The sequence below is a fragment of the Excalfactoria chinensis genome, chromosome 3 (genome assembly GCF_039878825.1).
Source record: "Excalfactoria chinensis isolate bCotChi1 chromosome 3, bCotChi1.hap2, whole genome shotgun sequence".
Taxonomy (NCBI): domain Eukaryota; kingdom Metazoa; phylum Chordata; class Aves; order Galliformes; family Phasianidae; genus Excalfactoria; species Excalfactoria chinensis.
In genome coordinates this window covers 37,235,268-37,259,023 of record NC_092827.1, presented here as the reverse complement: position 1 = coordinate 37,259,023, position 23,756 = coordinate 37,235,268, and the positions used below count along the sequence as shown (strand labels likewise).

Genomic DNA, 23,756 nt, shown 5'->3' with positions numbered 1-23,756 from the left:
CATATGAACATGTTCTAAAGGATTGCAAATAGTTATGTGATGCTTGATGAGAGGCTAACAATGTGTTCTTGTGAAGCTAAATGACATATCTCCATTGAAAAAAATGTGGTATTGAAGTACTGCACTGCACCTGTATGTATTCTCTTGGCTTTTGTGCTAAAAAAATAGTAAGAAAATGCAGTGTGGCCTTTACACATAACTATTTCAGAACTACCAGTCATCTGCTCCTTGCTGCCAGTGAGGTTCATGCAGCCATTATACAAGAGAATATGAAAAAGTACTGGAGTGATAAAAGAAACTTCAGCCGATTAAGAATCGCAGCCAATCAATGCCATAAACTCAGTAAAACAGAGTCCCGCTAATTATTAGAACGTTCCTTTCATCGTGAAAAACAAGACCTTGCTCAAATGTACCTTGTAACCCTTTCTAGTTGTAACGAGAGAATTGATTGTCCCTGTTCCTTGAGCACACATTCCTGTGATACTGTTCTGCACTCCTAGCAGCCTGCAAGGAAAGCCCAGAGACCAGAAGCGGCTGGCAGTGCAGCAGAAGCACTTAGCTTTAGAAATCTGACATTCAGAAGGTTAAAGCAATGGGTCCGGTGTGAAGAAAGTAGGTGTTTTGCCAGAATTGCCTCTGGGAAAGTTTTTACGACATAGACACCTACAGCATTTACTTGTCTGCTGGAGTAGAGAAGGGGTGGTAGCCCAAGGGCTAAGGGAATTTCTTACTTATTCTCCCAATTGTTATTCAGGCTTCAGTGTTACTGTATATCTTACTATACATGTTATACAAGCTTTATATTCCCGCTCTTAAATTTCAATTGAGTACAGTAACAAGCTGTGCAGTGTCAACACAAAAGCTTAATAAGATCATATCTCTCTCTGTCTCTTTAGATCCCTATATGAAGACTATTGCTGGTTAAAATTAGCATATTATCCTTACTGGATCCTACTGCTGCTGACAAAGGATTCAGATTTAAAACTTGTCTGAAGATTCTTGCACAACAACCTCCTTGGATACAGTGCTTTATATTATCTCAAATTCCCTAATCCTCATTAAAAACCTCACAAAGTCTTCAGTTAAGGCATCCTTTCCAGGCTTCAGGATTACTGCTCATAGGTATATTTCTGCAGAAAGATAAAAGGGAATGATATTTTTTAACCATGATAAGACAGGTAATGCTGTATTTTGTTAAATCATTTCTTTTTTCTTCTGATTCTTTCTTAAATTATTATTATTATTACATATCAGGCAGAGTGCTTCTGCATTAGCTGCAGTCTTTAGGTACTCAAACGTTGCAACACATTTTGTTGTATAATTTGATCATACATACGAGGTGCTCTACAGAAGACAGAGCAAGATATTGCTCCTGCCCCAGTGACTGCAGAGTCTAAATTGTGCATGATCTGCTAAGAACCAGCGCCAAGCAGCACAGAGACTGTTAGATGAAGTACTGCAGAGGTTTAACTGCATATAACGTTTAAGCACGTACTTGTGCTGTGGTGTGTCCTCTTTATCTTTTAATAAAAACACAGGAGAAAAAAAAAAGAAAAAGAAGATAAAATGCAGCAAATGTGATTAACTGCAAAATGTGGTGTTTTCATAGAGCATAGCCGAGGATGCTATGCAAAACAGCGTGACATGGGAAAAGAACAAAACACAGGGAATAAAACATTTCCTCTGCAAAAACAGCCAGAGGAATAGAAGGGAATTCTTTTCTCACTTCATTCAAGCTGGCACAGAAAGCAAGGACTTGTTAGTCCTGGTTCATGAGAACATGTACGAACATTTAAATGTATTGAGTGAAGAGTCTCATTGACTTAACATACTATCTCTTCCACTTCAAAGAATATATGTAATTTCACAAATCAAAAAGCAGGAATGCCGGCACAAGAGGCAGCGAGCTGTTTCCTATGGTGGGTTAATATCCTGGGATGCAGAGAGAGAACAACTCACTCCAATGGCAACAGTGCCCTGCATACACAATGCTGCTTTGCACTTTATACTTGGCTGAGTCTGTTGTATTAAAAATAATCCACTGATTAAAATGATTTCAGCTTTACTTCATTCTATTAATGTGAATCTATCTTAATGTAGTTCTGCTTAAGGACTGGGAGTAAGTTAAGAAAATGTACTCCTTGTGTTCTGCAGCTTTCCTTTATCCGCTGTTTAGAAAAGATTAAATAATAGATCTCTTTTGTGTTATGCCTCACATTGAAGCAAACATAACTTATTTCTAGTGCCCATACTGCAGATCGCCTCATTAAACGATCATCGTGTTCCACTTGCTCTAATTGCCTGCACATGAAACTGTTGCATGCACAGAAAAAAAATCAGAAGGTATTGATGAGCTTGAGTGGGATTTCCTGCAAACGCTAAAGATGATTAAAGATGTCCTATGCTAAAGGCAAATGCCAGGCAGAGCAAGGACTGCCTGAGAGATTCCTAGTGGCACAGCAAGCCAGGATCACAGCCTGTCACATGCCTCTCACAGCACCATCTCCTGTGGAGCATCGCTGGAGATGCGGGAGGGCTGCATGTCCTGACAGCCATCTCTGAGCACCGCAGGACCTGGAAACTGCACTTCAAAAAGCACGGGTGCTTGGGCATGTGTATCAAATTAAGGAGTGCGGAAGCAAAAGATGACACTTATTTTGCAGCGTGCCAGTTAGCGTCTCCAGAGGCACCGCAATGCACTGGAGCAAGCACTCATTAGGCTCAGCTAACATCAGGGCTCCCTGATGGCATGCCGGCGCCCCAGCACCACGTTAAGAGTTCGGTCAGGCTGGCGTTACAAGCCGTTTTCCCAAGCCTAGAGGAAGAAGTACAACAGACACAGGCCTGCCAATGGCAGAGGGGCTCTCAGACAGCCGTCAGGCAAAGGGCAGAAAACACGAAAGACACAAGCAAGACAGGACTCTGCTCAACCCCCTTCCACTACTTGTGGCAATTATAACCACCACCGAAAGCCATCCCGCTCAAACCAGGCGGGCCGGACCCATCCACCGCCCCTCCCCAGCGCCCCGCCCGCCACGGCCGTAGCGCCCGCCCCCGCCGCGCCGCGGGCACGCGCAGCCGGCAGCTCCGCCCCGTGCGGTGACGCCCCCCCTCTCCCGCCGTGCGGGGCTTCCGGCGGCGTTTGGCGCGGCGGCGCGGTGGGCTCCGCCCTGCGAAGGGGTACGGCGGCGGCTCAGCTCGGGGCGGCGGGGCGGGGCTGGGAGGCTCGTCTGGGCTCCTCCTCTCGAGGCAGAGCGGGGAGGGGGTGGCCGGCGGTGGGCCCGGCCTAGCGGCGGGGCGCGGGCGGGCGCAGGTGTGTGCGTGCCGGGCCTCACGGGCGGACGGGGTGCGGGCGAGTGGCAGCGGGGCTCTGGTGCTCGGCTGCGTAGCACGTTCCGGAGGGCGGTCGTAGTACTAGGCCTCGGCACGGTGCTGGGGAGAGCTGGGCGATGGGCGGGCAGCTGGGGGAGCGCACGTGTCTGGGGAGCTCGAAGGTGTGCGAGGCGTTAGAACGTGTGGCGCTTCTCTGCTTGGAGGCAGCGGGCTGTCCGCAGGTACAGCGGGAGGCACGTGGTGGTGCTGCAGCTGGCAGGGCAAAACAAGGCCAGCGTGCTGGCACTGCTTAGTGGTGGTGGGTAACTGCGTTGGGGTGTTTCGTGCCTTGTGAGCTGTTTGTCATCTGTGCAGCCTGACGGATGGCAGTCACAGAGTGGCCTGATGGCCGCGGGACGATGACCTGCAGGAAGGAGGTGGTTGGCCGGCCGGTCAGTGGTGTGCAGATTGTGAACGTGTGGGACGGTTGCACAGCACTGTGAACTAACCACGGTGAGACAGTGGCCTTGGTTTGCTTACTGAGAGCAGTGCTGAGTGAGGTGGTGTACAAGTTTAGCACATTGCTTGTGTAGTGCTAATACCTGGGCTTCCCAAAGCCTGGGGCTGCAAGGCCACGAGTGTTGGGCTTTAGATCAGTCACAAAGAGAGGAAGGCCATAGAGCTGGTTAGAGCTACATGAGAATTGTGGCTTTCCTTTTTCCTGAAAGAGAAGGAGGATTCCACTGCAGGTAGTAGGCCAGATGTTCAGAATGAAGTGGTACAGTGCTGTTGGCTTTATGCTTTAATAAGGTTTACCTGGTGATTTGCACATAGTGGGAAGTGTTTTCTGTGATGACGAGACAAGCTCCAGCAGGCAGTGTGGTCACCTTGGCTACATAACAGATGCTCAAGTAACGTTGGTCCCGGCAGTACTTGCACGCTAAGTGAGCTCTGGTCCTTGCAGGGAGGAGGAGCAACTAGTGAAATAATTTGAGATGCTCAGATTGTGTTTTGTTGCTCATGACAACAACGCAGTAAAGATTTTAAATGGACAGAATTGTCTTCACATTCTGTTGTTGTTGCAGGCTGTAGGTTTAGAAGTTTCACATATGTAAAATGACAAGAGTTTTTACTGCCAGAACACACTGCGTGAAGAAACAGAAGGTAGGGCCCGAGTAGAAACTATGTTGTAAGAGCTTATTAATTTCTAATTAATTTCAGCTCCAAATCTCAATAGTTTGAGTGCAGACACTGATATATCTTCATAATCAACAGTGAGAGATGCTCACTTAGGGTAAAAATGCTCTGTTTTAGCTTATAATGTAAAGCTCCAGTGTTCTCTCTGTGCATTGACATATGAAGAGATTTCTCACTGACCATCTTCTAGCTGATACATGTACACGAAATCACATTAATCTTTCTATAGTTTTAATACAATTTATTGTTTCTGTCATTTATGTGTTCCTTATAATTTGTCCTTGTTGCCATTTCTTTTACATTCAAGTGAAAGAAAACTACGCAGACACCCCAGTGTGAGATTAGCAAAGCTGCTGTAAAGAGAAGTCACTGCCTTTCCGTCTTTTAAAAATCAAACTCTGTGTACCTGTGGCTCGCATATACAGCATTTACTTCTCTTGAAATAGCATGAACTCTGCTCTGACACCATGTTTTGCTCAGGGATGAAATACACCAGCTTCTATTTTTCTTAATGTATGCTTTTTACACATATCCTCTGCTTAGGTGCCCTCCGTTATTTTTGGTATATATTTCCCACATTTTTCTAGCTTTCTGGCTGGCAAATACCTATGTATTGTACACGTACCCTGCTTCTGAGCTTATGGGAGAAGATTGAATACTAGCGAGTTTACAGAAAATCCAAAATTAATAATAATCATTAACAGGATGGGTTAGCTGAAAGCTGGAAAACATGTTTGTGTACATATATGCCCTGTGAAAAGGGATGAAGTGTCATAGTATTATAGAATCAACAGGGTCTGAAAAGACCTCCAAGATGATCCAGTCCTACTGTCACCAATATTTCCCCACTAAACTGTGTCCCTTGGTACAACATCTGAATGTTTCTTGAACACCTCTAGTGATGGTGGCTCAATCACCTCCCTGGGCAACCAGCCCATTCCAGTTCCTGACCAAAAAGTAGCCCAAAGAAATCTAGCACTCCTGAATGCTTTTGTTTAGTGTCTGTTCCAATGAAATAGGTAGAGAAACAACATTTTTCTTTAGATAGATGTGTTGAAAGAAGAAAGAGGTGAATTAGTCTCAGAAGGCTTTTCACGTATATAGTGTTAATTATATAGAAGAAGGGAATTTCCTCATGTGATTGAAACGACTGTCAATTAAGTAATGAATGTATTTTGAAAGAAAGTAGCATTTCTTTCCAAAGGAAGTTTTATTCTAGATCTAGCTTAATTTGATTCGCTGAGTCCCATCTCTTGTGTAAAATTGAAGGCACCCCTTCCATGGTGCTTTGAGCTTGGTGACACCTGGCTCATATTCTGGCTGCTCCTTTGTGCCAGCATTGATTTCTGTGAGGCAGTCACATGTTGGTCCAGGAGCTGAGCTGGCTGAAGTGGGCCCTCGCAGGAGGGAGGTTGAATGGATCTGGGTAGGCCCCAGAGCTGAAGCTGCTGTGGGAATGGGACCTGCTCTGTGGCTGTGAAGCAGGGATGTAGACAGGGTGTAGCACCTCGCATTGTCCTTGCTGGTCGTGGTGTGGTGTTGGATCAATAAAAAATTGCCCTTGTGCCCTCTGTTTTAGCTGGTGGGGACTGCTGGTGGTCCTGGCATTCTGTAGCACAATTTCTACTTGTTTAGCAGTATCTTGAAAGGAAAAAAAAAAAAAGCTGTTATAAAAGAGAGCAAACAAAAGGAAAGAGGCCTGTTGCTTAGGAGGAGTATAAAATAGATTTATAAGAAACCTTTATTAAACTTCTATTTGTAATGCAGTAGCTGTTGGCAGAAATTCTTCACTCAGAGGACAGTGAGGTGCTGGCACATCTGCTCAGAGAAGCTGTGGTGCCCAGTCCATGGAGGTGTTCAGTGCCAGGCTGGATGGACCCTGGGCAACCTGAGCTGGGGGGCAGCCCTGCCCATGGCAGGGGGTTGCAGCTGGGTGGGCCTTAAGGTCTCTTCCAGCCTAAATGGTATTGTAATTCTGTGAATGTACAATAGGACAGAGGTACTGTCAGAGACTGGAAGATGTAGCAGCGTATGTCCAAGTGGATTTCTTAAAAATGATCAAGCAGTTTAGGAAGAAAAACAATTCTCCACATAAGCTCCAGAGATGTTTATCCTGATGCTTTGCCTAGCTCAGGGCCTGCCTTTTTTATACCTGCTGGGTTTAGATCCATTTAATCAGACATCAAACCAAGTGGTAGTTTCTGGACATCTCTCTACATCACCTGGCCCTACTGATCCATGTTTAGTGTAATTCTTCACTAGCTTATTATCCCTCAACTTCCTCAACAATTTTCCATTGGTCTTTTAACTCCACATAATTGTTAATGCTTTTAAAACGTCAAAAGGAGCGTTTATGTTTTTACAGTAGTCCTAGTCCTTATTTATCCTTCTTTTGTGATGTTTTTCTCTTTCCTCTAACTTTATGTAAGCTGCTATATCCTATATTACTTTTTTCTCTTTAAAAGTAATTTCCCTTCACTTGCTTTGCTCAGACTAGGGTGTTCTATATGAAATCTGTGTGCTGTGATCTTTTTCTTTCTACCTCCCAACTTGAGCCTGTTGGCCCATGTCAGCCAAAATAGAAAGAACAGTGTCAATCTAAAGGCTGTCAGATTCTTATTGATTTTATGAAAATCATTGAAGTTGATAGGGAGAATGGCCCTCAGCCAGCTGGTTACCCTCCTCTTTGTGAGCGACTAGGGAGCGTGCCTGAGTTTGTGCTACTCATCACGAGCAGGTTGGTAGTGTGCTGGGCTGTGACTGGAGGAACCTCAGAGTTCACACTGTGGATGTGAAGTCATGTAGGGTGCATGTGTGAGATCAATGATTCGCAACTGCTCTTGACGTACCCCAACTGGTTGACTCTGAATTGAGCTCTGTAAAGTCCTAAGATATGTGGAGCAGGCTTCAATCTGTGCTCATCAGTGAAACTTTGTTAGAAGCTCGTGTCTGTGCTGATTGACACACGATGCCAGGGCTTGGCAACAGTGAGTTTGTTGACGTTTAATGTCTGTTGGCATAACTGTACAGAGACTTTATTTAAGGGGGGGTAAACTGCAGAAGAGGAATGTATTTTTAAACTTTGCTTGTGTCTTACAGCAGCCCTGTGCTGAAATTATAACTTTATTATTAATTTATTCTATTTTATTCTTTTTTAATTTTAGAGGAGATGGGGAGGATTAGCACTTTTTATTCTCCAATGTCTTTTCTAAAAGATGGTTCAACAGGATGTTTGGGGAAAATGTGACATTATTTGGCTTTGGCGTTCCAGCAGAGCTTAAAGTGGATCCAGAATGCCATCTTATGCGTTTCCTTCTGCTCTGAATGTCAGGAGCAATTCATGTTGTTGACAGCTATGTCAACATGTGAAGCTGAATGAAGGATAGGAACTAAACAACAAGCTAATAATAGAGGAGGCAAGGAAGTGAGAACTGAACACTTCGTTAGTAAACTTTCTCACTGTCATGAGTAAGAGGGCCAAACAGCACAGGCAGCCTTATCTGTTCCTGCATGCGCCTTGTTGACAGTGTTCTAACGGAAGAGAGCTGTTCATATGTGCATTTTGTGACTATGAGAAGTTACCCAAGTAATACGCATGCTGAACTGCATACAAAAGCTACTCTGTTTCCTATCTGTTTTGCTTATTCATGTGCTGTAGGTTAAACTTTTGCTTTGAAAAGAACTCTCAAGCATGGCCCCATATCTACCCGTTCCGTATGGCAAAATATGGCCCCACATGTACCCATTCCAAGTGGTAACAGTGCTTTTTGTCCCCCAAGCAATGAAGAGGCATCATATTAATTACAGTTTGATGCATCGCTGTTGGTTGAGCGGTTACGACGTACCCTGAGATACGCTAACTGGCAACCCCAGCACAGGCTGTTGAAGACATTTATTTTGAGATATGCTTAGTCATCTCTCTGCCAGCCCCTAGCAGGTTGCGGGCACTGCTCCTTGTTTTTCATGGTAAAGCAGACAAATAAGCTAATCTGGAAGCCAGCAGAAAAACAGTCTGTGATAGTAGGGGGTGTGATTATGCAGTGCTGTATTATTGCCCTAGTGTATTGCGTACCACTAGCAGAAATCAGAGAATACAGTCCAAGTCCTGTTATGTGGTGGTAAATCTAACAGTTTACGTCACACAGGTATGGAGTGGCTGCTAAATATGGGACAAGCATGTGTAAGAGGATCTTTATTAGTAGGGAGTACGATAGAGCTCTTCTGTGAACTGAAAAAAAACGTTCAGCTTTGAATCTTTCTTCACTGTTGTAAAGTTTTAATATAGAGGCTCTTCTTTATTTTGGCTTTTCCTGGTAGTTAAACTCGCTTGTTTGTTTTACTTGTGGTTCAGTTTAGGCTGTGTAAAACATGCTGGTATCCTTAATTGTGCTTCTCTTTTCTCTTCTCTTCTCTTCTCTTCTCTTCTCTTCTCTTCTCTTCTCTTCTCTTCTCTTCTCTTCTCTTCTCTTCTCTTCTCTTCTCTTCTCTTCTCTTCTCTTCTCTTCTCTTCTCTTCTCTTCTCTTCTCTTCTCTTCTCTTCTCTTCTCTTCTCTTCTCTTCTCTTCTCTTCTCTTCTCTTCTCTTCTCTTCTCTTCTCTTCTCTTCTCTTCTCTTCTCTTCTCTTCTCTTCTCTTCTCTTCCTCAGGAAGGCTGTCTGTGCAAATATACATTGTTACATAAATTATTGAATTGTTACATAAATCAAAATATTTCCCTTACCAGAACTGAAATGCTTTTAATGGGGACTTCTGCTTCTGATGCCTTGACTCTTCTGAAGACTTACTTTGTTGCGTGGCTTAAAAGAAGATGATACTATTAATGAACTGTGAACATCCTTCAGGAGGCTGGCAGCCCTTCAGTGTTTGGTTAATGCTGTCATGGACAAGTTCAAAGGGTAATGGCAGCATTTTTGTGAAACTGTCCAGTCTAGTTCTCTGATCTGGGAAGGATTAAGTTTTTAGTTTAGATTAAGCAATTTTGTTTTACTCTGAATAAAAATCACAAATTACAGTAATAGGTTTGCTGGGGTAGCTGTCCAACTTCTTTATGAGTTGTCTTTGAAGAGTGTGCACTTTATTGTAGTCTGGATATACTTGAGCTCTCTTTAAATGAAGTAATCTGGGTTCTAGGAACAATTTTGTTGGGAATTACAAGCAGTGAAGTAACAACTTTTGTTGCGCTTTATGTTGCTGCAGCTTGTCTACGTATCCAACTAATTATTTCAAAAGTTGTTTTTTCTTTAAGTTATTTTAAAGCGGCACTACAGATAGTTTTGTTTATAAATTTGGAAACAACTTCTGCAGTTGTTTACCATGGAAGATTTAATTTCATACTTGACTTCATGTGTCAGTGAAAGTTATTTTTTCTTTTATTGCTCTTGGTAGACTCTCGCAAGTAATACTTAATTTCAGAACTAATGTTTTGTTACTTGAGGGTTAGTTTTGGCTAATGTTACTTCATAATCTTCTTTTTTTAAACACAGTAAGTGATAAACCACACTTAGTAACCTGCACATCAATAATTGTCATAAAATGTGATAGTTTGTTAATGTTTTAATAGCAGTATGTTGTTTAAGAGGATATTTGAAAGACTGAAGTTTGTTTTTTAGGACATATTTTATCTGCTCACTGTGTTTCTTCATTCTGTTTTGTCAGCTCTATTTCAAAACACCACAAGCTGTTATTGCACCTTATAAAGGACTCCTGACCTTTTGCATCTTCATGAGTCATATCTAGATGCCACCAGTGTTTCCCATGTTAACAGTTCTGAGCATGTTTTACTATATGTGCCTTCGGCGCCGAGCTAGGACAGCTACAAGAGGGGAGATGAACAGCCGGAGGGCTATTGAATCAAACACCCGAGCCTTACCTATCAATGTTGAGATAGTTCAGTATGCCAAAGAAGTGTTGGATTTCAGCTCTCATTATGGTAGTGAAAACAGCATGTCTTATACCATGTGGAATCTGGCAGGTATTCCAAACGTGTACCCTAGCTCTGGTGACTTTACTCAGACTGCCGTGTTTCGAACTTATGGGACCTGGTGGGATCACTGCCCTAGCGCTCGGCTGCCGTTCAAGAGGACTCCGACCACCTTCTGTAGCCAGGACTATGTGGAACTTGCTTTTGAGGAGCCAGTGTATCCCACTGCAGTGCACATTCTGGAAACGTATCATCCCGGAGCTGTAGTTAGGATTTTGGCGTGCTCTGCGAATCCTTATTCACAAAACCCACCGGCTGAAGTAAGGTAATTTTTCTTTTTGTGCTTTAGAACACTACTTTGTCCTATATGTTAACATGTTTGACCCACTAATTTTTTATTTCTGTGTGTGTTTAAAACTGTGCTGACCTGTCTTTGTAGTGACTTGAGAGATGTGGATTTATTTCCTTCTATCAGTTAACACAGATCCTAACATCAGATTTAATTTGGATAAGAACAGTGTGCGTTGGAATTTTCAGAGCAATAATTACTACATGTTCTCAAAAGTCCCTTGTGAAATGGCATTTCTCAGTAACTCTCCAATAATAGAGGAAAATTGCCCAAAAGGGCCTCAGGACTTATGGCTGCAGTATCACCTTGCTGTAAGAAACCATAAACTCTTCTCTCTGCATGCTGCAGGTTGTATGTATAGTAGAATCAAGCACTATAACACATTTCATGTGGAAATGAGGTTAAAGCCAGAAGTATAGAATGGTTAGACAGAAGGTGTCATCATCTGTCTGGTGTTTTTTTTTTTTATCTGATCAACAGGTGTGAGTCGCAGTTGATTTTAGGCTTGTTTCACAGACCAAAAGCAATCCATTTGTTTTTCCTCATAGCTGGAACTTGTGATGAAGTTCCAGTTTGGGAGCTGGGGAGGAGGGAGAGTAAGACCTGGGGAATAGTAAGATGATAAAGGAAAAATGCAGTTAATGATGTGTGAAGCTCGTAGTGAGTAGGTCTGGAAATAGAATGGAGAGAGAATGTGTTAGAGTATAGTGGGGGGAAAAGGTGGTGTGGAAAAGCTGTAGGTGCATGCAAAGTATTATCAAAAAGGGATGAAGTTATACCAGACTCGCAGAGGAAAGGAGAACTATTGGACAAAGGACTTAACAATATACATGCTATGGAAAACAGAATAGCAGCAAATGGTATATTCATCTAAAGTACATACGTAGGCAGTATAAGCAGTGCTAATGCTTAGGTGCTGGATGTTTTTTCTCTGACCTGTGTTTTAAAGATACAGCTAGAAAGCATATCTTAAGGTTTTAGTATTCCATGCTTCTTAACAGTAGTCTGTTCATATGTCCTACAAAATAGGTATCGTGTTGTGCATTCAGAATTCCCAGGTAATTTTTTTTGTGGTTCTGTCAATTACTGTTGGTTAGTGAGTGATCGGCTCTCTAATGTAATGAGTAGATACTCTATGGGTCTAAATTAAACTTCTGAATTCAGGGAACAGTGATAGGTCAACCTGTTAACGATAGGGCCTAACTTAAGAAGTTGGAGTGTTTGGCACTAATATAGAACTTATTTATAGTATAGTCTGATGTAAACACAGCTTTTAAAAATTAGAACCTAATATGAAATGACTTCTGGCCAATTTTCTGTGAACTTTAATTTTGCTTGTTTCTTTAATGACATAGGATACATTTTATGTAGAGATTATTTCTGTAACTGTTGACAGTATTGCATTGGAGTCATGGTAAGATTGTGTGTTTCAGTGCAATGCAAGGATATCCTTCTGAGAAATAACTTATGCTGTCTTTAAAAAGTCTCTAACTAGTTATTTGTTCCTAAAGTTTTTTTGTTTTTTTTTTTCTATTTAATGTAAAGATCTGTAAGTGATAAAGAAATGTTACGAGAAGGAGCTGTTTAGTAGAGGGTGCTGAAAAACAAGAAGGTGCGGATAGCTAAAAGAAAATAGAAGAGAAGAATACTCATTAAAAAGCTTTAGGATTTGCTTTATAACTCTTGGGGTGTGTTCAGACCGAGATTCTAGATTTTCCCATTTTCATGACAGTAATTGGGGCCACTACAGCTGACGTGGCATCAGCTGAGCCTAACCAGAAAAGAGAGACCTTTTGTTTTACTTCTTGTACTGTATTTGATGGATAAGATATAGCTAGATTCTGTAATGAGGACAGTGTTTTGTTTTCCTCCTCTCCTATCCAGAATGTTTACTCCTGACAATTCCCTAATGGCTTCTTCGGTATCAATCCTTTTGAAACATTCTGATGCTCCCGATGCTTTGTTAGTTACTGTCAGACAGGAAGAGTTTGTGTGTGTTTAAGTGGGAGCTTTCAAGTCAGAATTTTTTTTTTTTTTTTCCTGAAGTTTTCAACTTTTTCCCTTTACAAAAATAACTTTGATTTTTAAATTTAGAATATAAAAGAAAAAATGGCCCTTGTTCTTCTTCAATCATGGTCTTTTTTTAACTTAATTTGACAGTTTCTCTTATCTCACGTACCGTATAGTGACACCACATATTCATGTGCTTTTATAAAAGCTCTAAAGCAGTTTTCTAACTAGTCTGGGGTATGTGGCAGTGCTTGGGAATGTTTCATGCTGTATGTCCTCACTGTTATGCAATGATTGCTTCCTTTGTAGATGGGATGTTTTAAGTGTTGTTTTTGGTGGGTTTTTTTGTTTGTTTGTTTGCTTTGGTGACTTTCAAAATTTTTACTTCCTCTTCCCCTGGCTTGTGTTCCACAGATGAAGTGTAATACTTATAAGGTTGTTTCTCAAAGGTAAGGTGCTAAGCATTTTACTGGACTGGGAGCTGTTCCAGAACTATCAGTGGCAACATCCTGTTTTTTGTAGTTGTACCGTTTCACAGAATCAGAATCACAGAATTGTAGGGGTTGAAAGGGACCTCCAGAGATCAAGTCCAACCACCCCCCACCCCCACCCTACAGCAGGCTGCACAAGTAGGCATCCAGGAGGGTCTTGAATATCTCCAGAGGAGAATCCACAACCTCCCTGGGCAGCCTGTTCCAGTGCTTCATCACTCTTCCTGTGAAGAAGTTCTTTAGCATATTGGTGTAGAACTTTCTGTGCTCTAGTTTCTGGCCGTTTCCCCTTGTCCTGTCCTCACAGACTGCTTTCCAGAACCTGTTGAACCTACTGTGCTGAAGCATCCCTGACACACTAGCAGGCAGGAGGTATTTTCTTGTAGGTAGCCTATAGATTGTTTTCAGGGGATCTTCTTGGTTAAGAGCAGATTGATTCTTGGTTAAGAGCAGTCTTGTGTCATGACTGTGATTGCTGGCATATTGCTATTAAAAGCTTATTGAAGCAGCATTAGTGCTTTGTAGTATTTTCATGAGCCTTTTCTGTACATCTGCTAGACCTGAGGACAATGGCCTACCTTCAGTCACTTGATTTAACTTGATTTTTGAGAGCTCAGGGAGCCTAGATAAAGAGGGGGGGCAACAGAAAATTTTCTTTGGATTTTCCAGATATTTGTTGAGGGGTAAATTTTTCTTCTCTTGCTTGAAATATATTCTGGAGAATCTTAAGGTTGCCTCCATTTGTTCTAAACTCAGTATTGAAGCTAATCAGGTACTCATCGTCAAACTCGAAATACCTCTGTTCTAAAGGGTTTTAGGTGACTAATGAAAAATACTCCAGAACATAAGAAATGCAGTTCTTTCTGTGGCCTCTTGGAAGATTAGGCTTCTTTTATCCATTTCCAAGTATACAGTCTTTGCTCCCATTCAGATTGTAGCGCAAAAAGAATCAAAGCATTGATCCTAAATGAAGAGACTGCTTCCACTTGCATCAGTGGATGTATTAAGAGAATGAGTATGGTAGGGAAGAACATACATACCAACCCCAGCTCAGAGCAATTGCAGTGGCCTGGTTTTGTGTGTGGTGTCACCAAAGAAGAGAACAACAGCAAATTCAACCTTGTAGACTGGAGGTTTTGTAGTTAAACCAGTAGCTAACTCCATTTAAGATGGATTAGTGGGCTGTTGATGAGAGAGCAGTATGACAAGTACCATGGAAAATAGTTACTGATCTTGTTCCTCAGCATCAGGTTTGTAATGCAGAGTCTTAAAAGACTGTAAAAGTCCCACTGTGTCTTTGATTTACTGTTCTCTAGTTTATTACAAAGACTGGTAGCTGGAGGCACTGAAGGAGATTCTTGCTTTGCAGTTTGATGAATCTAGACCTCCAGATGCATTTTCTTCTAGAGCTACTGCTAGTTAATCCTCTCTCCAGGGCACCAAAGAAGAAGTCAGTAACTAAGGCATGTTCTGTTAAAAGCTGGTGATACTGTACGTATTATTTAGTGAGGAAAAAAATAGCCTTGAGTTTCTCTCAGGATAATCTGAGTGAGTATATGAAAGTGTCTAAGCAAAATACCAAGTGGTGATCTGAGTATGTTCAAGAAAGGTCATGTGTAGTGCCAGCATTAAGTATTCGCATAGGGAATTGACCTGTGCAAGGATGTGTGACAGTGGAACTAAATCTATTACTTTTTCTGAGAGTTGAAGTTCCTCTCTTAAATTATTGAAATGTTTTATGGTGGCCTTCCAGTACTTGGGGAGACCTACAGGAAAGCTGGGGAGGGGCGTTTTAGAAGGGATGTAGAGACAGGACAAGGAGAAGTGGTTTTAAACTGGAAGACGGTAGATTAGGTCTAGATATTAAGAAGAAATTCTTTACTGTGATGGTGGTGAGACACTGAAACAGGTTGCCCAGTGAGGTTGTAGATTCCCTCTCCATAGAAGTATTCAAGGCCAGAGTGGATGGGACTTTGAGCAGCCTGGTCTTGAGGGAGGTGTCTCTGCCTGTAGCAGAGGGGTTGGAACTGAATCATCTTAAAGATCCCTTCCAACCTAAAACATTCTATGATTCTCTTAGTAGAAAGTCTCTCATGAAAATATAAAATATTGGAAAAACAAAACTGTTAATCTTACAGCAATGTACGCTGTAGTGTGTTTGTATTTGCTGGCATGCCATGTGTTCACCAATTCTTCATGCTTGGTTTTAGTTTGCTGCTTTTTGTTTTCCTTTGATGGAAGATGTCTGCAAGCCTCCTATTGTTCTGTAAGGTATTTGTGGTGACTGGCATGATGCAGGATAGGAAAATTTGTCTGTGCTTTCCTAAAAATGTCCATTTTGAATTGGAAATTTCAGCCAATATGGATTAATGTTCATATCCTTGAAATAGGAGCAAATATCAGATTTCTCTGCCTTGTTAATGTATTGTGTTTTACTTTCTGTTATGATGGACAGTTTAATCATTTAGTTCTGGAAAACAAAGCACCTGTAATGTTTCTCTATGCTCTACAGCACCTGTCAGTACCGAACAATACTTGAAAGCTCACGGTAGTGGCATCTGTTATGAGGAGCAGAGGTGCTGCTGTACTTCCTAGTACCAAGCTTTCTTTCAGGCCCAGCATCTCTGAGGCCTGAGGGGGAAGGACAAGCAGGCTGAGAGACATCTTTGGAGCTGGGACTGGGCTGGTGTGGAAAAGGTGGAAGAGATGGGAAAGTGTCTGGATTTTGCATTCGGGTGGCTGTAAGCGTACACCGAAGAATCACAGAATCAAAGGGAACAGGAGCATGACTGCTGGAGGCTTCTTTCTTGACTAGATGCTGGACTTGAGGATGAGGGAGAGGAGAGGAGAAGGTGTTCATATGCTGGAAGAGATTTGAAGTTAGTGTAGGCAAGTATGTGTGGAAGTTCTGTCCGTGCCCTGAACCACCTTCTGTCACCAAATCAAAGGGAGTAAAATTATTTTAGTTTAGCAGTTAGAAAATTTTAGGCTTTTTTTTTTTAGCAGACCCTTTTAAAGAATGATGTGAAGATTCTATTTCTCTGGTGATATTTAACCATTATATTAATAAAATAATTTGATAAATAAATACTTCTAAAAGTAATATTTTGCTTGCTTTACATAGATAAAGTACAGGTATTTTTTATAAAGGATTTTGTTAATGTTGCAATTTTGAACTACTTTGATGTGAATTAGTGAGGGCTGTGGGGTTTATTTTTCCCTCTTTGTATGTTTTGTGAAAACCTTGTGTGGAAAGTGAGGTCAGCTGGGTGTGCATATGAGTTGCTTGACAAGACTCTTCCCTGCATATTTATACCAACAGGCAATCATTGTTAAGACATCTTTTATCTACTGGTTACAGTAACCTCATCTGTGAAGCGTTAGAACAATTTGTGTGTATATAATGGTAGTCTAACACAAGTGCATGACAATGAGAATACCGTTTGCTTTGTTAGCAATGCAGAGAAAATGTGTTATGATTACAGTGTGCCCTGTTAAATTCATCCTTTGGAAATTTACCAAATCTAGTGACAAACATAGCAATTTTCATTGGCCTTTCAACTGTGTTTCTTTCTTCTTAAGTAATTCCGGCAAATGCACTCTTATCTTCTGAAATTGGTTTTGTAACTTTAATCTCTGTATTTGCATGCACTTATCTTAACAGGTGGGAAGTCCTCTGGTCTGAGGCACCTACAAAAGTGAATGGTCCCCAGGCTCGGCAATTCACACCTAGTATCAAACAAATCAACTTTCCCACAAACTTAATTCGACTGGAAGTGAACAGTTCTCTTCTGGACTATTACACTGAATTAGATGCAGTAGTACTACATGGTGTGAAAGAGAGACCTGTGCTCTCACTTAAGGCTTCAATGATTGATATGAATGATATTGATGAAGATGAGGATGAAGAAAAGTATGGCTGTGGAATGGACACTCTTAACAAACAGCTCAGCATTGTTGCCCTCAGAGAATGGCCAAGTAATGGATACTTCGATAAGCTGCCTTATGAGGTAAGAAAAGTCATGTTTTTACTTAATACGGTTGTCTTAATAATTGAGTTCAAATGTACTGTATGGAGTACAAGACTGCTGTTTTTCCAAGTTCCTTGCATTCTTTTGTGAGACTCTTGCAACTATTGTATAGATATGCCCGAGTCTGTCTGCTTCAGTACTAACAAGTCAGTTTGCCAGTGTATGCATGGCTATGGCACTTTTATCTCTCAGGAATCTCTTATGCTCACGCACAGTTTCTTATGCCTGTTGTTCTAGCCTCACATCGCTGGCTTTTGAACTTAGGATCTTCCAATTGCAAAGACACAAGTAGTTTTAGTCCTTGATGGGGAAGACATAAAAGAGAGAAAAAGAATGAATGTGACCTGGAAGTAGGAGTAGTTTGTAATTGGTTAAAGGTTTCTTTCCCTGATCTCCTTATAGAAAGCCCAAAACTGGTTCTTGCAGCTGCTGTAAAATGTTCATATTGTTATGAGATAAGGTTCTTCTGTGCAGGTGTTTTGAATCATGATGCAAGTTACAATAAATAAATAAATAAATAAAATCTATAGCTGAACTTCTGCACACTCTTATTTTGGTGCATTTGCTACTTTTTAGTCTATCATTGGCGCAGAAAATAGTTGTAAAATACTCTTTTCAGATCCCATATCAGTGAAGCACTTGCAAGTAGGCTCAGAGTCTGTGCAAGTAAATAACTACAGGACAGAAGATTCCTATGAGATACTACTGAATATTGCTTGCTGACCTGGAGATTTCCACTGGAGTGTAGCTGCTCATGGGAGGCTGATACACCAGTCAGAGTAAGGAAGTAGAGTCCAAATAATCTTTGCCTCTTCTGAAGTAAACTGGATTAGCACGTAGTGGAGAGGAGCTTCTACTTGCTGCTCAGGACTCTGGAGTTGGCAGTCAGAATTGTTCCAACTGACAGTTCTTGTTTACTGCAGTAATGCATGAAGTGCTCAGAGGGAGTACTTTTGGCTCGAGTCAAGTAGGTTCGTTTGTGGAAGCAAAGGAGGATGGTGAGAAGTGCTGCCACTGATCGCAGGACACATTCAGAAATATGTGATCTAGTCAAATCTGTGGGACTTTGAGCAGGGCAAAGAGAAAATGAAAATACATCCACAGGAGAGAGAGAATCCTTATCTTCTCTTTCTAAATGTTTATTTCTGTTCATGAGTTGTTGCAGGTGCTGCAGTGGAGCAGTGAGTGAGGGAGCTAGCTTCATCCTGAATTAGCAGCAGTATTCCCTAGGGTCTGTATAGGTGGTCAGTGTATTTTACTGTTGGTTCTTGTGTATCTGTACTGAAGTAAGGTGGTTTAGTGCTTATGCAAGGGTGTGATTGAGTCAAGAACATGTAAATGTCTTTGCATTTATTTTACTTATTTAAAAATTTCAGTGTCTACAATTAATTATAGAGAAAACACGATTTAAATCTGGAAAGTCTTGTTTGAAAAGGCTCGATACGTTGATTTATAGTATAGTTGCCAATCAGAGAGGCAACTGTTAATTAATCTCATTTTTTGTTCTGCGTAATTATACAAATCATCAAGATTTTAATGCGTATAATTATGTGGTCTTGTTATTCCTATGATCTTCTGTCTCTATGTACCCTATTGTGCTTTTCTGCTTTCTTTTTTGTGTACTGGCTTCCTTTTTTATCCATTTTTTAACATGTTTGCTTTCATGAATGCATTTATATGGTCTATCAATACCAAGCACTTTTTTTTTCTCTTCTACTTTGATTTAAAGAACCTGAAAATATGGCTAGAATACTTAGCTGAAAACTACAAAAGAATGTTCCTGGACTCGGTTTGTGACAGCAGCAATACCAGTCTCTGCTTTCTCTGTCCAGCTGGAAGGCTTGGTTACAGAAACAACAAAAATGTTGTGCTTTGTAGTATGGCAAGGTTTTATCCCATCTGAAATGGGAACAGCATCTATGTGCTGTTTTCGAGAATGACAAGTGTCAGATTTTTCTGGAAGTGTTCAGAGAAAGTACTGGTAAAGTAAAGAAAGCAACGACTCCTTCCAGTTTTGACTTTGATATGTTACATGAAAAAGATGTATCTTTTTATAGGTTCCTGCAACACATTATGAATGTGTAGCTGTCCTTAGTCTTCATACTTGCCTGTTTCTTACTTCAGCTGTTTTGGGCTCTTCATATTACCCTACATAATATACAAAATGTTTAGCCTGAATGGTCTTCTATGCTGGTCTTAAAATAGACAACGGTTCTTTTGCTTTCCATGTCTTTCTGAAACTTCTGCAGACCGTGCCTTCTTAGATTATGTTACTTTCACAATGGCTTATTGCAGTGTGAGCTCTAAAGACACTGTTATGGTCTAATTGACACAAAAGTAGAGAATGCTTATGTCTCGGGGTAGAGAGTTCCTTAGAAGCGATGAACTTGATCAGAGAATTTTTCTTCCATCCTTAATATTGTAGAGTATTTGTTCTCAAAATTACCTTAACACTGAGAGAGGATTTTGTAGGAGCATCTTCATGTCCTTGCCTTTCTCATTTGATAAGCTTGTGCTGCTTGTAAAGTGGAAGGGGTAAGGCCTTTGTCATATTCAGACTTGCAGAGTGCTTGTGACCTGAAGGCCTGAACAAGTTGAGAACCTTCAATGAAGGAGAGAAATGCCTGCCACGGTGTGTCGTGTGTGCAGTGTGAGATTCTCAGGAGAAATACTGCATGCTGCAGTCCAAAGTGTCTTTTTGTTCTGAAAATGTACTTAAAAAAATCAGACCTTTGTCATCCCTTGAAGCTGTTGTTGTGTTTTCCTTTGTCTGAAGCTGCTTACAAGATTTATGAGTAGTTTGTGTCTGTTGGGAAAGTGAATTTTTCCACTAAGTGTGGATTTCACACCTGCATTCCATGGGAAAAGGGCCTTAAATGTAAGACGTGCATTAAACACAAGCCCTTAAATGTAAGACCCTTAACTGATGGTTAAAAGAACTGAAATAATAAACAGGAGCATTTCTTGGTCATATGCTTTTTTTCCCCCCTCAGAGTAAACTTCTTGCATTGTTCCAGAACAAATGCTTCAAGAATAAGTATTTGTAGTCTTTCAGATAATTGGTAAGATTTTGTGCCTCTCTTTGAACTGAGAATCTCGCAAGGGTTTTAAAGGCTGTATTAAGCTTTTTAATCACCGTATGGCATGAGATCCCTTCAGGTAATGGTTAATATACTGCTAGTTGCCGTAGCAGACTAGGCTCTGAGTGATGGCTCCTGGAGATCTCTACAGCGTTAGTCTTTCTGGAGCCTTGATAAATTGTGCAGTCTATCAGTAAGATGCTTTCTGTTCTTCAAATCAAGATGGGGGTTAAAACCTTCAGCCTTTCATTGCTGAGGGGATCAGTACTTGTACTCTTGTGTTATAAAACGCTTTGGTGCAGCTGACTTTACATGAGTAGAATGAGGAAGAGGAGAGATTTAAATGATAGGGCCAGCTGTAGGATCATGGAACGAGGAGCTGTGTTTTCTTAAACTATGCTGAGGAATGCCTGTAGTCACAGGATGTCATCGCCTGCTTCTTTTCATCCTTCTTTTCCTTTTTGTGCACAGATCCTTTATCTGAGCATTTCTTGATGTCAACTCTGGTTCTTTAGAGTAAGTTGTGGCAGCTCTAGCTGCAGAACAAAAAAATTATAAGTATTCCTGAATTATAGTTTGTATAGGCCAATGTGTTGTCATATTGGAAGGGCTCAAACAGAAGAACTGAAGGAGGAAATTCATAGTGCAGGAATTTTAGGGTTGACAAGCATTTGAGCGTTGTCATTTGACCCAGTCAATTTCTGCATTATTGTACTGTAGCCAAGGAAATTGTATTGTTAGTTGTAAATGGTTATGGCTTGCTGTGATTCATATTAAATAAATAAATAAATATTTATAGATAAGTGCTTTTAGAAGCTGGGTGCCTGAAGTTTTACCCTGTCTATTGAAGTGTGTGATAGAGATCCTGTCTGAGCTTATAAGTAAGCTTTGATGCAATCTATGAGAGTTCTGTTTTTAGAAGGTGTGTTTTTTGAATTTATAATTCAAAATGCAGGTAAATGCTTTAAGATGTTACAGTCAGGGACTGCGGTGATTTAAAAAACAAAAACAGCTGGCAGTGCAGATTTGACTCAGGACCTTTTTTGGTGTGCATATAGCACAGTGATTTCATATGTTACCGTTTGCTGGGTTGTAGAGAACATCCCATTTGTGGATGTTCTCTCAAGCATTTATTGATGTCATTACATCTCTGAAACTGGACATCGGCAGTGTGTTTTGCCTGGAAAAAGGACAGAAAGTTCTTTTGTTTTCATTTTTGAACCATCAAAGGAAAGCAGTGTTGCTTTTAGCTATATTTTGTTTTTATTTTTCCAATTATCTGTTTTTACTGAGCAGATTATAATAATGTGAAACAATAATAGTTGTAATAACTCTTCATAAATCTGGAGTTAAAGCATTTGATTGCAGGAAAGAGTGCTGTAAGTAGACTTCCAAAATGGATACTCAGTTCTGTGGCATTCATGGAATTGCTCTGAGCACAAGGTAGCACAGTAGAGCACATTTTGGTACACAGTGGTATCAAAAGGTGCTGGGATACATGTACGCAGATAGTGGATTGCTGACGGATGCCAGCAGTGGTTAATGGGTATTAGTGTACAGATTTGGAACCTGCTATCTTTGTTTAATCAAAAGCAAGAAAAAGATTACCACTACAGCAATATCAAGCATTGCATTATATATTTTTTCATCCCAGGTATTTCATCTTGGGTAGGGAAAGATTTGCAGTATCTTTGTGTTATGAAATACTCTTTAAAGTCATCAGTGTGTGTAAGGGATATTGATGAGCCATCCGTGGTTTCATTCACTGTTACTTTTACTGCTCAGAAATCACAAAGAAATTTTTTTTCTAGTGAACATAATTGGTGTTTCTTTGTATCAGACATTAATTATGCCAAATTAATTGTAGGCATAAATTTAGCTAACTGCAGCTTCAATGGCTGAGCTCTTTGCTGTAGAAAACTTAATAAATAAGCATTGGAAAAGTCTGAGGTAGAAGACAAAACAGATATTCAGTTGGTTTACAGAATACAAAGTAGCTGAAAGGTTGCAAGACAGCTTGAAATTGTTTTCAGTACATTGAAAAATTGTTTAAAGTTAACAGCCGATCTTAAAAAGAAAAGTGTATGTATTTAGATACCTACTGCTGAAAGGACAAAATGGTGTTTAACGACTTTTAGGCTGCACAGTGGGTCTGAGCAAAGCAAAGTAACCCCCAGATGCTGACTTGGGATTGTATCTGTTTTAGCTCCTAGTCAGCTTGCTGTGCATTGTATCAAAATGCCAGCAACCAAGTGTCAGTCTAGGAAGTGACTTTTGTTGAGTGTTTTTCATTAACTGCAATGTGTATGTGCGATTCTTTGTTGTGTTGTAATGTCTGCCCTGATCTTCAGCTTCCAGCTGAGGTAAAAAACAGAGGTGTTTTTGGGACAGGGAAGAAGGAAGGTTTGAAATCAAGGTTGAGAGAAACCTTGGTATATGCAAACTTCTCTGGCATTGGATTTAATGTTAAGTTGTTGAAGAGTCCATAGATATTTGGAGTGTTTGATGTCCAAATAGTAAATCTGGGGCTGAGTAGGAAGTAATAGGGCTTTCTTCAGCTTAAGCTCTTGTTGTTTTAATTTACGCTGTCTTACTGATTCATTGTAGAGAGTTAGTTTTCCTTCTCTGCTTGGGAGCGATTTACTCACTTAATTACATAACCAGAGTGCAGGTGCTGATAGCTATGAAAGGGCCACAGTAAACTAAACGTAATTTTTAGTTTGAGTTCTTCAAGTGTATTTTCTCTCAGATTTCTGAGCTAAGGGAGAAGCTTTTATTGAAGGTTTTTGTTATTCCCTGGAGTGATTACTTATGTGTATTTCTGTTAATCTTTCTTTAGAAAGAAAACCGGAACGTGATAGGAGATGGGATATTTCTTCATCTGAGTGTGAAATAAGTCTTTTAAAACAGTATATAGTGGTGCTAGTGAGAAGGGCTGGTGATTGTTCTGAAGCTGAAATGATTCAATTTGATAAAGGTAAAAAGGGGTGGTGCTTTTCAGTTTTGACTCTGGCACACAACCAGATAGAGATTACTTCATAAAAGACAAGCTGAATCTATTTGGATTTTTATCTCGTTGCATAGTCCAGCACTGGTGGGAGAGTGGGAGAAGGTACCAGGTAGAAGACAAAGCACTGATTTATTTATTTATTTTAGAGAAGGGAGCAGAGGAATAAATCTGAAATCGGTTCAGGCTGTGGGGAAACTGGGGCATAATATGATTATCGTGTACTCCGCTACCATCTTATAACTAAATCCAGAGAAGAAAGAGGATCCCAGCACGGTGTTATGATCAATGAAAGTACAGACATTGTGAAGGGAAATATGTAAACATAGTGTTTACATATATATCACTGTTTAAATTAGC

The 23,756-nt window shown here is 40.7% G+C and overlaps 1 protein-coding gene across 4 annotated transcripts in view; it reads left to right on the top strand.

The window, feature by feature from the left end:
• Positions 1-3,056: 3,056 nt before the first annotated feature.
• The window catches only part of FBXL4 (F-box and leucine rich repeat protein 4), a 54,705-nt gene continuing 34,005 nt past the window's right edge, over positions 3,057-23,756 (top strand). The window contains exons 1-4 of one of the 4 annotated variants that reach the window (XM_072332829.1): positions 3,057-3,180; positions 9,232-9,403; positions 10,164-10,753; positions 16,943-17,288. In XM_072332829.1, the coding sequence (XP_072188930.1) occupies positions 10,245-10,753; positions 16,943-17,288 (855 nt within the window). In that variant the 5' untranslated portion in view covers positions 3,057-3,180; positions 9,232-9,403; positions 10,164-10,244. Of the gene's footprint in view, positions 3,181-3,270; positions 3,314-3,454; positions 3,555-9,231; positions 9,404-10,163; positions 10,754-16,942; positions 17,289-23,756 lie in introns of those variants that run through there. The other 3 variants (XM_072332830.1, XM_072332832.1, XM_072332831.1) reach the window with 3 other exon arrangements.